Source organism: Rhynchophorus ferrugineus, unplaced genomic scaffold (genome assembly GCF_030347505.1).
Source record: "Rhynchophorus ferrugineus isolate W39M unplaced genomic scaffold, kcgeb_rfMv2 rfM8, whole genome shotgun sequence".
Classification (NCBI taxonomy): Eukaryota; Metazoa; Arthropoda; class Insecta; order Coleoptera; family Curculionidae; genus Rhynchophorus; species Rhynchophorus ferrugineus.
Window position 1 is genome coordinate 27693899 of NW_027472587.1, and position 13800 is coordinate 27707698.

A 13800-nucleotide genomic window follows, 5' to 3' on the forward strand; every position below is an offset into this window, starting at 1 on the left:
TCTTTCAGGACTCCGTTTGGAAAGTAGGATGTATTTTGGATGGATGGATTTGGAGAATGGATCCATTTTTGGTATCATCATAAGAAGTGAAGGACTCGGACAAATCACGATTCATAGGTTGGAATAAGTAGTAATCAAAAGGGGCGAGGTCTGAAGAATGCGGCGGGTAGCACTATTTTAATCTTTCTAGGTATCTTCATCATAGGTCTTCATCGGTTTTGCAATATGTGGTTGAGCATTATCATGCTAAAGAATAACACTGTGCTTTGCTCATATTCGGGCCGTTTTTCGCGCAGTTGAAGTCGATAGTGATCCTCATTGGTGGTTTAATTACCAAGCTCATCTCATCAAATACAGACCATTAGCTTGGAAGCATGGATGTTCGGTTTTGCCGTTGATGTAAGTGAATGATCAGGCGTCCCCATCTTTTTTTCGCTTTGGATAGTCGTTTTCTATAGTAGGTAGGTTTCTTGTGTTGTTCCCAACAATTTCAAATATTTTTGGTTACCTAGAATGCTCCTTGGCGTCACAAAATTACAGCATTCGGTGATCTTCAGCCTCATTTTCTTCAAATTGTAGTAAAAAATAAAATTTTCCGCAGATGCGATTTACTCGGTACAAATTAAGACATTTTAAAGCATTGAAAAAAAATTGTATTTTGGATACTGAAATGTGAAGCCTCAATATTAAGTTAGTTACAAATGTGCCCGATTCGATGTAATATACTGATGTAAACGCTTTAAATTTAATTTACGGAATTTATTATAGTTAGTACATATTGATAGTGTAACCTAGATTTTATATCCACAAAAGCCACAAGATTATTAGACCTAATTATAAAACACAATGAGATCATTTCACAGTAAGATGCTTTCTACGTTGGTCAGGGTTGATCATCATAACTAATTAATGAACAATTGTATTTAAAATTCATTAGGTTATTTCTCGTTAAAACAACTACTGTTTATAGTCGTATACTATCACTGCTATCTATAACCTTTTGTCATCTTTCTGGTAACATGCGGATTTTACAGTGACAAAAAATCTCTTTGAATATTGTTTTTGGGTCTCAATATTCAGCATAAAGTGATTAATTGTTATTTATAGCGATTCGTTATGTTTTTTAATGTGATTATATATTAAATTTGTATTAAGTTTTAAAACATCGTATCTCGTGCTGTAAAAGTCCCATTGGTTTACACTTGATGGCATTAGTAAACTGATATTTCGTTTTAAAAAATAAATTTAACTGTTTTGTAAATGTTTGACTAAGTCGAGCGGTTGAAAACGTGAATAGTGTTCGGGGATTCGCTACTAAAACAGCTAATCAACTTTGTGAATCTCATGTTTCTGTCAAAGATACGTTTTGGAAGGTCAATTGGTCGAAAATGTGGATAACATTATGGAAATGGCCGTGTTCAACCATCATGTAAACACTGTTTCTGTTGCCTAGGAGTGATATATTGGCCGGAATAAGCTGGATGTGTGTGTTCCACATGAGTTAAACCAAAAAAAAACCTTATGGAATATGTGGATTGTTGGTGAGCCAAGCGAAAACAGTATGGTCAAACCAGGATTAACGGCCAGGAAAGTGTTGCTATGTGTTTGATGGAAGTGTCATGAAATCATGTGCTATACACACGATCAAACTTTTAATATGAACCACCTTATTGTGCCGATCTGACACTAGCTGACATCTGACAACCAAAATGTAGAATGTTTTTTTGTACTTTTTTTTTGTTCTGGCCTAAAACCAGGCGGTGGAATGCATGAAGCATACCTGGTCGCGGAGACTTGCCCTGGGGTAACGAGTTGGTTATGTGGGAAACAAACAACAAAATATAGTTAATGGATTTTTTATTGTTTATTGTTTAAAGGCCCATATTTCGTTCAGCAGTAAACTTAGTTGAAGTGACTTGAAATAATATATTAAGGTTTTTGACAAAAACATTAATAAAAATTAAAGAAATAAAACAAAATTGATGTCAAATATGGTATTTTTGCAATATTGTAATAAGTAATACTTTTAACTTTTTTACTCACTAGCTTTTTTCACTTCTTCACAATTTTTTACTCTGTATGTCTCGATTCTTGCAACTTTTCATCTAGCAACTATATACTTTGAATACTTCAAACATGCGCAATACTGGATCATGGCCTTTAATAACTACTATGAGTAATGGCTCTAACATTGGTATATACAAATTTAACATGGCCTGGAAGACATTGTTAGAAAACTTTTTACATTCTATGCTAGTATATGATATTTGAATTATCCTACACTGCTAATGTTATTGATGGTTTGTTTTAATTTCCTTCATATTTTCATTTAAGTTCATTTTTTCAATGAATTTGATACCAGTAATATGTAGTATAACAAAAGATACTCAGTGGAAAGAAACTTAACGAGATATAGATTAAACAAATGCTCATGCTTAGAACAAACCAATCAAGTGCTACATCTTTTTTGTTGTCCTGAAACAATCTTTTTTAAAATTTTCCTTACTTTTTAAATGAACTAAAATTAATTTTAATATATTTCAAAATAAACCAGCTTTTCAGAATACCAATGTGGACTACCTACAATACAACGCGAAATATTTTGATTGACACTGAAACAAAAACCAGCGATACATCGCACAAAACATAACCCGAATGAAGTAATAGGGACTTTCGCGTCCAGATGGCGTGACGATTTTTGAGGTTATGCAACTGGCGCGATCGTTATCGAACCTTTGTGTGTTTTGTTTCCGTCTGTTCGTCCGATTCGACAACGGTCATGCTCTAAATGTGGATCGTCGTAGCCTTGAACACAATTTTCAAACAAAAGAAGGACTAATCTGTTCGAATAGATGCGCTTCGAGAATCTATGCCAAGTAGATAGATGTGCGCCTGATTCGGTTTGTCTGAAATGAACGAAACTTAGACTTACCGTCGTGCAGGAAATTATTATTCGTGTGGCTGGAGGCGGCTGAGTTGGCGGGGGGTGGTGTAACCGCTGTTACCGACACGGGTTTACGGTCTTCGGCGGGGTTCACTCCTGGCGCTTGCGAGTAATCTATGTACTGAGGGATATCGGGGACGCATACGTTGTCAAACATCGTGTATCGTTCTCTTTCGATATCTGAAACAAATTTATTATTATTATTTACTTAAATATGTAATGTGGGGTTCCAGATTAATAACACCAAAAGGCCCAGAATTGGCCAAAGCAATGAAGGCACATAATTTACAACATATTGGCCGTCAGATAGAAATAAAATTCCGGATACCATAGACTTTTGTGCTAAAATAAACGCTAACTCTTCCTCTAATCCGTACCCGTCTAAAACTGTTACTATTAAGGAACTAAAAAATTTTTTTTGAAAAAAATCAATGCTAACAAAGCTCCTCCCATCTCCTGGAAAACTAGAAATGGTTAACCTTAAAAGAGTTCTCAGAAAAGTACATCAAATTAATAACATTTATATTTAATGTCATGCTAAGACTTAATTAGTTTCCTAGCACTTGGAAAGTGACTCAAATCATTATGACTCTCAAACCTGGGAAAAATCAGAAGAGGTCTCCTCTTATCGTCCTATAAGCTTGTTACTTGTGATCACTAAACTATTCGAAAAATTATACATTAAGAGACTCAAAATAATCGCAGAAGAGAGAAATATTATTCCAGTTCATTAATTTAGCTTCCGTAATACATACGGAACCACAGAACAAATACATAGATTAGCCAACCAAATAACAAAAACTGAAACGATATAAAATTTTGCTCCGCTGGATTTCTCGATATATCTCAGGTCTTCGAAAGCTGTGGCACACTGGACTGCATGTTAAATTGAAAAAGCTCTGTCACATACGCTGCTGTTTCAACTGCTGAAATCATATCTCACAGAAACATATTATTGTCAAACAGGATGACGAATACACTGACCTACACCCAATATATTCGGATGTTCTGCAAGGCACTGTTCTTGGCCTATTGTTATATCTTATGTATATAACTGACCTACCGACCTCAAAAAACACTACTGTTCTAACACATGCTGACGATACAGCGGTTTTGTCATCACACGATGATTCAATATCAGTTACAAGTATTCGCTGATAGGGCGTAAATCTAAATTATCATTAGATAATAAGGTTTTGCTGTATAAGTACTAGTAAATCTAACATAGATATCCTCCAGAGGTTCCAGAACAAAGTGTTGCAGTTCAATCGTCGATGCATCATATTATGTGTCCAACAAACTGATTCAGCGTGATATCCTCATAGAACCCATAACGAGTGTGATTCGAAGTATTAGTGCGAAGTACTCTGAAAGACTATTAGTGCACTCAATGCACTCGCCAAACAGTTAAATGTGCGCGATGACAGTGTAGTACATAGGTTCAAAGACAAACTACCATACGAACTGATTAACAGACACATAGAGTGAGATATAATAATCTCTAGAATAATAGTCTTTAGAATAAGTTAAGGTAGACTTTAAAATAAGTTTGTTGAGATTTCGTTCTAAGAGATTAATTAAAAACATTATTTACTTATTTTAGATATATATGTTATATAATACGGTCCTGACTATCCGGCCCTCTGCATAAAAACTACCTAAACGGTGAACGAGTGAGTCTGAGGGGTTTGTTTTCTAATAGATAAGAACCCTCAGTGTCGCTTTGAATCAAATAAAAAGTAAAGTAATAGTTTTCGTTTTCGAAACCCTTTCACCAGTTATAACTGGCGCAGTCGATAGGATTCCGGGGAGATCATAAGGCTATTCTCTTTTGAATTCATTCAAATAGCCGGAATCAGATTAATTATCAAAAAAAGTAGACAAGTGGAGTTTGGATTGGCAATCGTTCCGCACTTACTTGAAGCCTTTCTTGGTTACTTGAAGTTGTAATGCCACAAAAGGTGGATTAAAAATGCTTAACGACCCCTAATCATAAACTAATCCGAGCTGGAAACAATCAAGCTTTGAAAAACACCTCTGGTCCATGGATTCCCGGCACATACATCACATTGTTATTGGAATCTGGAGTCACCATCCATATAGCGATACCGTGGAAATTTGGGTAGAAATAGTTGAATTTCGAATACTTTCAAAGGTAAATTAGCAAATTATAAGCTGTCCAAACATAATACTATGTAAAAACTACCTAATTGGTGAATATACTCCTTCGTCTGTTTTCTAATAGATACGAACCTTGTCACATTATATCCCCGTTCAACAAGCCTTCTCTTCTTTCCATGAATAAATCAGTTTTTTTAAGTAAATTATCAGTATTTGTGATTAAAGTCATTTCCCAAATTATAATTTATTATAAACTTATTGATCCTTAAAACTCGTCTCCTCAACCAACGATTCATTTATTGCTAATAATTATTATTACAATTTACATATTATACTCTATCCAGCGACAATGTATGATTTTGTTTTCATACCTTACAGCTCTTATCTCTCGCGCAATATTACAAATTCGCAGGGTTTAGTTCTCTTTAGCCTGCGAACAGAGTGTCGTCCATGCACTAGCTGAAGCGCCTCTTTAACTTCTTCCTTGACTGTAGGATTTTTCAGGTCACGATACAAATCTTCATTGCTTCATATCAAAGTGCGATACCTACCTTATTTTGGAATACTTTCTTTACATTGCTATCCTAGACATAGCCCCACAGTTATATACCATATAGGCATATTGGTTTGACCACCTGTTTGTAGAACAGTATGTTATTTTGATTTGGAATTTTATATTTTCTTCCAAGGATGCAATATAACTGTTTCTATTTTATTTTCAAGTTCGGCTAATTCCTTTTTAACATTCTCCTTTCATTTTAATTTGACATGTAGTGTTATGCCTAAGTATTTGGCGCTATTTGCGTATGTAGTATATCATCATTCAATTTCAAGACTAGTAGTTTATTTAGTTTCTTGTTTTTGTTCATTTAATTTCATTCTCCATTGTTTGATTGATTATGTGTCAATTAATGGTATAGGCACTATTTGTCATCGATCGAAATAAGTCACAATAATCACAAGGAGCAACATTTGGTGAAAAAGTGGGTGGAAGAGAGTTTCCTAATTAAGTCTTTCTATGACGACCTTTTGTGATGATTTGGTTCGGTTTGAATATCCAAATCTTTGTAAAAATTATCGGCATTTCTTCTTCTTTGATGTCAATTAAAATTTAGTTTCTCATTCTTAAAACAGTTTTCTTAAAACAAAGGATTTTGTTACTCAAATAATTTTTTTTAACTTAATTCTGTAAAATTAAGGAAAAATGTATTGCCAATGATATGATTTGATGCATTTTCTATTCGATATGATATATTCTGATACAAAATTACAAAATGTTTTACTATTAATAGGTATCCAATCTTACATAATATCGAAACAGACTAATATTAAGACGGAAGGAGAGCTATATATATCCCTTAATTATTACTGTCATTTAATTATATTAAAATTTTAACTACTATCTGAGTTTATTCCTTCAGTCATTTAAATATAAATCGCAAGCAAGACAAAAGTTATGACCTAATAATAGTGATATTATTTAACACCTTCATCTATTTAACATATTATCAGGTCACTTTGTGACAGACAGACATTCAAATATGGTATATTCTTGAAAAATATTATGTCGCATATTAAATAGGCCTTTCTGTATGCATCGAATTATATTTTATGGTTTTGTGGTGTTTAAGCGAACACATACAATAATTCAGCTTTTAGAAAGTATGGGTAGTAAGATAAGGATAGAGGAAGCTTTTACCTGTTGCTGTATTTAATTGTGGTTGCTTTACCAGCCGAATATAGTTTTTGTTGTCTGTTTATATTGACGAAAAGGAGACATGCGTAAAAACCGAACATTTTAGTAATTTTTACCGTGCTAATATTTATTTTAGAGCAAATAAGAAAAAAAATGTTGAATTTATAAACATACCGTTATATAAACACTAATATTATAGCTACAATTGATAAATAAACATAAAAAATGTAGGTGTTGCTTCATTAAATCAGAATGATCTAAAAATAACCCAGTATTTAGCAATTATTCCATAAAAAATAAATTACCATTAGCAAAGCAACATAAATATCAGGTTCGGGAAAAAGTAATTTCCGTTTTACCGAACCATTGGCCTTAAAGTCGCATATCTTTAGTATCTACTTATTTAAGAAGACATATAGCCTATATGCGTCTGATAAGGTTGATAGAACAATTTATAAATAAAGGCAGCGTTATTCTTTTACTCACTTAAAATTTATTGAAAATGCAGCTCATGAAAAGATCATCGAATATTATGTAGTATTCATGTAGAAGAGTGCTTAAGATAACGTCAATGTTAGTGTAGGAATGTTCGTCGGGTCGGTCGGTCGGGTCGGTCGGTCGGTCGAAATGTGTGGCTGCCGCTGCGATCATTTATCAGAACACTTCACTACTATCTTTGAAAGGAATTTGCACGGGAACTAAAAACACTGGTTGAATCAAAGTTGTTTATTTTAACTTGCGATTGATACATGTGGTCGATGGGAGGATTGACAGGATATTAGGTTAAGGTGAAGGAAGTACGGTAGCGCTGTGGAAGCGGTACTGTTACAAGGGGACGGTGATAAGAAAAGAGAGCGAGACGTCGTCGTGATGGCCTTTTATACTCCAGAACTGCATGGTACCAATCCATCGGCGTTGCCAACCTTTGTAGTTGTTGATGGTGAATTGGTGGTGGCCTAAAGGGTCGTGGCGGTCGCCACATTAGTATTTTTCGTACTTGGAATTTTTATATTAAATTTGTATGTTAAAAAAATCGATGAAATTTTTGACAAACCAACTGAATATTTATTTTGAAGCATTTACCTGGGTACCAAAAAAGCCCTATGTAGAGTAAGAGTAAAACATTGAACGAGTTTCCATTTGTAACAAAAAAAGAAACTAGGACACAAGCGATGAAAAGTGGATTAGGTACCATAATAACATGTTAAAAAGGTCGTGGCTAAAGCCCAGAAAAGGCAGACGACAGACAGACGATTATAAAATCCGTATTGACACCAATAAAGGTCGTCTTAAAAGTCTTTCATAGTATTGAAATGGAATTGTTTAATATAAGCTAGTCCTAGACTGCTCATTTTTAGTATCTTGTAAGCTGTCTGGTTCGTGATAATCAATTGGTTCAGTTTATTCACCCAAAATACAATGACGTATAATAATACCATTGATTACTGTTGTAAATGTATATGAACATATTGGCTTATGCATATTATTCGAAATGCATATTAAGCAATTAAAATAAGTCAACAATAAAGAAGTTTATCGCAAAGGAAAATAGAACTAAATATTTTGGAACAAAACACACAAAGGTTAACGAATATTTTAAAAAAATACGTCAGTCATCCATTAACACAATAAAGTGATAAAAACAAACTCAAGAAAAAATATTTAAGAGACATAACGGCATCAAAAATATAAAAAGCATATTTTTATATATTAGGCTTTTTAGCAACATGTAATCGTATGAATGAATATCACTGTTGATCTTAAAATTAAAACCCTAAGGTTAGACAATAACCTTAGACAAGAATCAAAGCAAATCAGACTCAAAATCAGAGAACTGTACTGATTAGTCGGAAGATATTACTAAAATTAAGAGGCGGGTTTATCAGTCTCTTTTTATAGAGTTTATTTGGATCTATGCAACCCTATATATATCATAAAACATCAAACTAAATAGTAAGCCAACGATGCAAAAAAAATGTTCTTCGATTAATTATCAATGCTGATCGCTATGGAATAACGAAGAACTACACTATAATTTTGAAATCAAATGGATTTACGACGTTATCTATATTTTGGCGTCAAAACATGAAATAAGGTTACTAAATAATAGCGACGTAGAAGCTACTGGACAACAGGCAGGAAATTAGAAGATTGAAGCAAACAAAACTACATGAACTTGTACAGTGTATAAGTGTTTAAGCTTAACTTTAGCTTAAGTACAATAAAACAATAGTAATTAATTAATTTTATAAATTAAGATTTTGCTAAAAATATCTAAGGTAAGATTTAAAACAAGAAACCCTTTTTAATATCTGTAAGTTTAGATTTGATACTATGAACGGTATACGCTATAATAAAGACTGGATAGTAATGTGTGAGGAAATTTTTAATCTTCAACCATATTCTCGTACATAAATTAATTACTGTTTATATTACTTCTAAATAATATTAAAATTTGTTGGGAACAGGGATATCAACAATTGTCAATTTATCCACAACCGCAACTTCCAACACATCAACAGGAGATTAAAATGGTTAAATGTAATACTAACCCTTCTGGAGAAGCTCTAAATGTTCCCATAGGATGTCCCCGACGAACGCTGGCGCCCTGGCAGAAAACGTATCTTTGCCCATCACACAAATATCCTTCCCTTTCATTTGGAAATGGTGTAGGGGTATGTTCTCCAACGAAAATTCTTTCGCAGCCCATTGCAACCAGTGAGCCACATGGTTTTCTGTCCATTGTCGAGGATCTGAAACAAAGAAATAAAAATATAAGTAAAGACAATACACTGAAAGACAATATAAGAATGTTTAGAGTCAAACTAGGAAGCTTATTCCATAATAAAAGGAGCTAAAATAGTTATACTACAAGGAAGTACTTTGGAACTAATTATTTACATATTTGATAAATCACAAATAGAAAATGTCACCATGGCAGCATTTGCTGATAACATTGTAGTTCCAGACAATAGTGAAGAAGCAATGAGAAAAAACAGGCAAGTGACGAAATAAGTAACTAGATTCAAACATGGATGTTAAAATAAAATATAATGAAACTAAGTCAGTGCATGTTGAGCTTCCATCCCACATAATAACAACAAACTTTCTTGGGATAAATCTTGATGCAAAAATCCGTTGGAAGGAGCACACCTAAAAATTAAATGAAAAGAACTGCATATGAAATATAAAAATTATATTGATTAATTTATTTAAGTTGTATTAGCAAATAATAAAATCGATATAGACTTATAGAATTCAACCATGGGAATGTTTCGATGAAAGTAATATAAAGTATATCCTGGACCCAACGATGCTATAATCGTTTCTACTGAAAGTCAAAACGACTGGGATAAGATTAGTGTGGATACAGATATTCGTGATGCGGAAAGGAGAGGAGGCTGTCGATTTAGCTGCACTATGTATGCTCGTTTCCTGGTGAGAAATAATTCACATTACAATTATTTTGCAGTAATTCAGAAAGAAAGTACCTAGAAAAGCAACAGAAGAAGTTGAATCTTACAAGCCTATTTGGCTGCTACCTGTGATATCAAAATAATTTTAGAAACTGCCGTTAAAACTTATTGAACTATTTATAGAAATACCAGATTTCCAGTTTGGATTTCGGAATTACCACCCGACAATTGACCAAGTGCGCAGAATAGCAGCAGTTGTTGAAAAGGCATTCGAAGAAAAGACATACTGCCCTGAATTATTCCTGGATATCTCACAAGCTTTTGTCCGAGTATGACCTTTGGGATTAGTCTACAAAATGAACAAAGTTCTATCATTAATTATCAATGTTTATCGCTACGTAACTAACGAAGAGCTGCACGATAACCTCAAAATCAAATTTATATACGAAGTGATACAAGATTTCGTCTTATAATAGGAAATAAGGTTGTTAAATCACAGCAATGCGGAAACCATACAGCTACTGGACAACAACACACCAAAGCAGTAAATCAGAAGAGTCAAAGGAGCCAAACCACACGAACTTGTTTAGGGTAAAAGTGTATTCTTAACTCTAGCTGAAGCAGTTTAGTTTTATTTTAATTTGGGAAATACATATTGATGTATCAATCCAGTACTCGCCTTGCTTGTGTATTAATGCAAGTATAACAGAACAGTAGGAATAAATGAATTTGTAAATTACAATTGTACTAAGCATACTTAATGTAAGATGTAATTAATTAAAAATAATCAGAAAGAAATGTAGTTCGATAAGTGAGTGAGTCGGTGACTTGTCGTGTGAGTGAGTCGGTGACTCTTTGTAATTGTACGCGCTACTCAATGAACAGGTACTATTTATATGTGATATATTCATAGACATTTATTTATTTCACTATGATTTAAAGAGATATACGAAAAATTAGAAATTCACCTAAAATCAGTGGTAGATGGTTAACAGAATAGCATAGCGTTTGTCAGTCTCCTACTGATCCTCAAGCTGCATAATACTGTTTATCTTATAATCTATAAATGGAAAATATACTTGTATTTTCCCATTTGGTGAGAAAATCAGCTAATTCATTTTCCAATATGGCTGGAGTCCCAGGCAAATCTGATGACCGAATGAGATGAAGATGAAATCAAGAACTTGGACCAATAGAGGGTGTGGGAGGAAAAGGCATTAACGAAAGTCAAAAAAGTCAGCTATTAAAATGATTATTGAGATAAATTATTGCATTATTGACCTTAAAAATACTACTGTTGCTAACATATGCTGACGATACAGCGGCTTTATCATCAAATAAGGATCTAATATCAGGCACAAGAAACCTCCAACTTCATCTTAATAAAGTCGAATTGTGGTTGAAAACATGGCGTATCAGAGCAAATGAGTAAAAAAAATCTACCCATGTGACATTCAGAGTTTGTCCATCAATAAAAATAAATAATTATAAACTGCCGCAAGGAGACAACGTTGAATATCTGGGAATGCATTTTGATCGACGTTTAACCTGGAAAAAAGGTGAGTCGGTGACTTGGAGATGGTTGAATTTCTGTTTTAGGAAATGTTTCAAGACATTTCGGGAGTCAGTAAGGATGAGCCACTCTCTGGAATGTTCTTCAAGTCTGAAGGAAGTATGACTGAGGAGGACACATATCAAAAGAATTTTGATCCTGTAATGCAGTAAGATACATTTAACAGAAAACAACACCATCCATTTATAATCATTAAAAAAACAGTGTTCTATAAATATAACATTACTTAATTAATAAATTTATGACTATACTACCCAACAATAGTTCTCGGGGTACATACTCTCTGTATTCGTCATTATAATGAATAGATAAACAGAGTCGAATATATAACGACAATTAACGTAAGCTAATTATTTTTTCAAACACACAATATGTGACACAGGTGAATTTCTGTGAACGTACCGTCGACCGGAAGCTGTATTGTTACAACTTGGTGCGTTTCAATGGCGCCGGATGTTCCTGCTTCCCCCGCGGCTCCCCTCGACTCACCGATGGACACGTCAGTCCGATCATTTCCGTTTTCTAAATAATCGACTGGTTTTACGCATGAAACTAGATAGCTCGGCTGTGTCTCATCTTTGTAATTGTACGCGCTACTCGATGTACAGGTACTATTTATATGTGATATATTCATGGACATTTATTTATTTCACTATCTTTTAAAGAGATATACGAAATATTAGAAATTCACCTTAAATCAGTGGTAGATAGTTAACAAAATAGCATAGCGGGTTCCAAAAGGAAAGTATTTATAGTGGAAAAAGTTCAACCTCAAAAAACATAGTAACTAGTTTTTATTGATTTGGAATAGGATTTGATAGAGTAAGAAGAGAACACTATGGGTAATGTTATAGTAGGCGTAAGTAATAAAACTGTAAGAACAATTCAAGAAATATACAGGAATAATACCAATGTCGTCGTTGCGGACATGAAGTCAAATACTTCCAACATTGAACTTAAATAAGTGGAAGAACACATACAGATGAGGCAATTTAGTTGTTGGGGACATACAGACAATGGAAAATGAAATAAGCGAATTAGTGATCACTGAGAAATATTTAAGAAGAAAGAAAACATCCTGGTTGAAGTAAGAAGACTGTGCAGAGCTAAAATGGATGGAATTTATACATGGAGAAAGAGAGAATAGACAATAGACATAACAAACTTACAACATAAGTTGAAAAGATTTGATTTTGGTTTTTTAACCTTTTCTGACTTCTTCCTAAACGCTTAAAATTAGATCTTTTACATTAAACAGATCGCAAAAAAACATATCAAGATATGATTAAATGTTGTTTAAAATTACAGAAATTTTATAATAAAAGATAACCAACTGATATATAGTTATAATGGACTCAATTTAATTAATTATTGCCTGAAGTCTTTATTTATGGATTGATAGTTGTATTAAAATAAATTTATCAGATGAAATTATAAAGAATCAGTATTTCATATTAGTTTATCGAAATCATATTGCAAGTGATCGGAAGACACAATGCCTGGTAAATAACCGGTGAAGCAAAAGTTTCGCTACCATTTTGATTGCGTGCCATATTGGTTATATGACGTTTAGTTCAGTTTTGCGTTAACCATTGTGTTGTGTAGACATTCGAATTTTATTATGGATAAATATACGCCACAAGAGCGAGCAGAAATAGTGACAATATTTATTGAAAATAATCGTTCCACTCAGCTGCAATTGCGCCAAAAATATCCTAATCACCCAGTGCCTCACAAAACCACAATTTATCGTTTACTTACGAATTTTCGATAGTACGGTACGACGGCAGATAGGTCTCATTCTGGAAGGCAACCGACGTCTCGTAACGCTGAAAATGTGGCTCTGGAACGTGATAGTGTTGCAGAGTCTCCAGAAACATGAATTCGGAGACGTGGTTCCCACCCAGTTACACATTTCTGCACGCAGTTTAAGGCGCATTTTGAAGACTGATTTGAAAATGTTCCCATACAAAATTCAATTAGTCCAAAAATTGCTACCGAGAGATCCTGATGAACGAATTGAGTACAGTAATGCAATTCTAAAACTGTC

The 13800-nt window shown here is 33.7% G+C and overlaps 1 protein-coding gene across 7 annotated transcripts in view; it reads right to left on the minus strand.

Moving 5' to 3' along the window:
- Nucleotides 1-13800, minus strand: part of pnt (ETS transcription factor pointed) — a 504008-nt gene that overhangs the window by 110261 nt on the left and 379947 nt on the right. For all 7 annotated transcript variants that reach the window (XM_076411200.1, XM_076411199.1, XM_076411202.1 and 4 more), the window contains 2 exons: nucleotides 9314-9514; nucleotides 2933-3124 (listed from right to left, as the gene is read on the minus strand). In XM_076411200.1, coding sequence (XP_076267315.1) covers nucleotides 2933-3124; nucleotides 9314-9514 — 393 coding nt within the window. The remainder of the gene's footprint in view (nucleotides 1-2932; nucleotides 3125-9313; nucleotides 9515-13800) is intronic.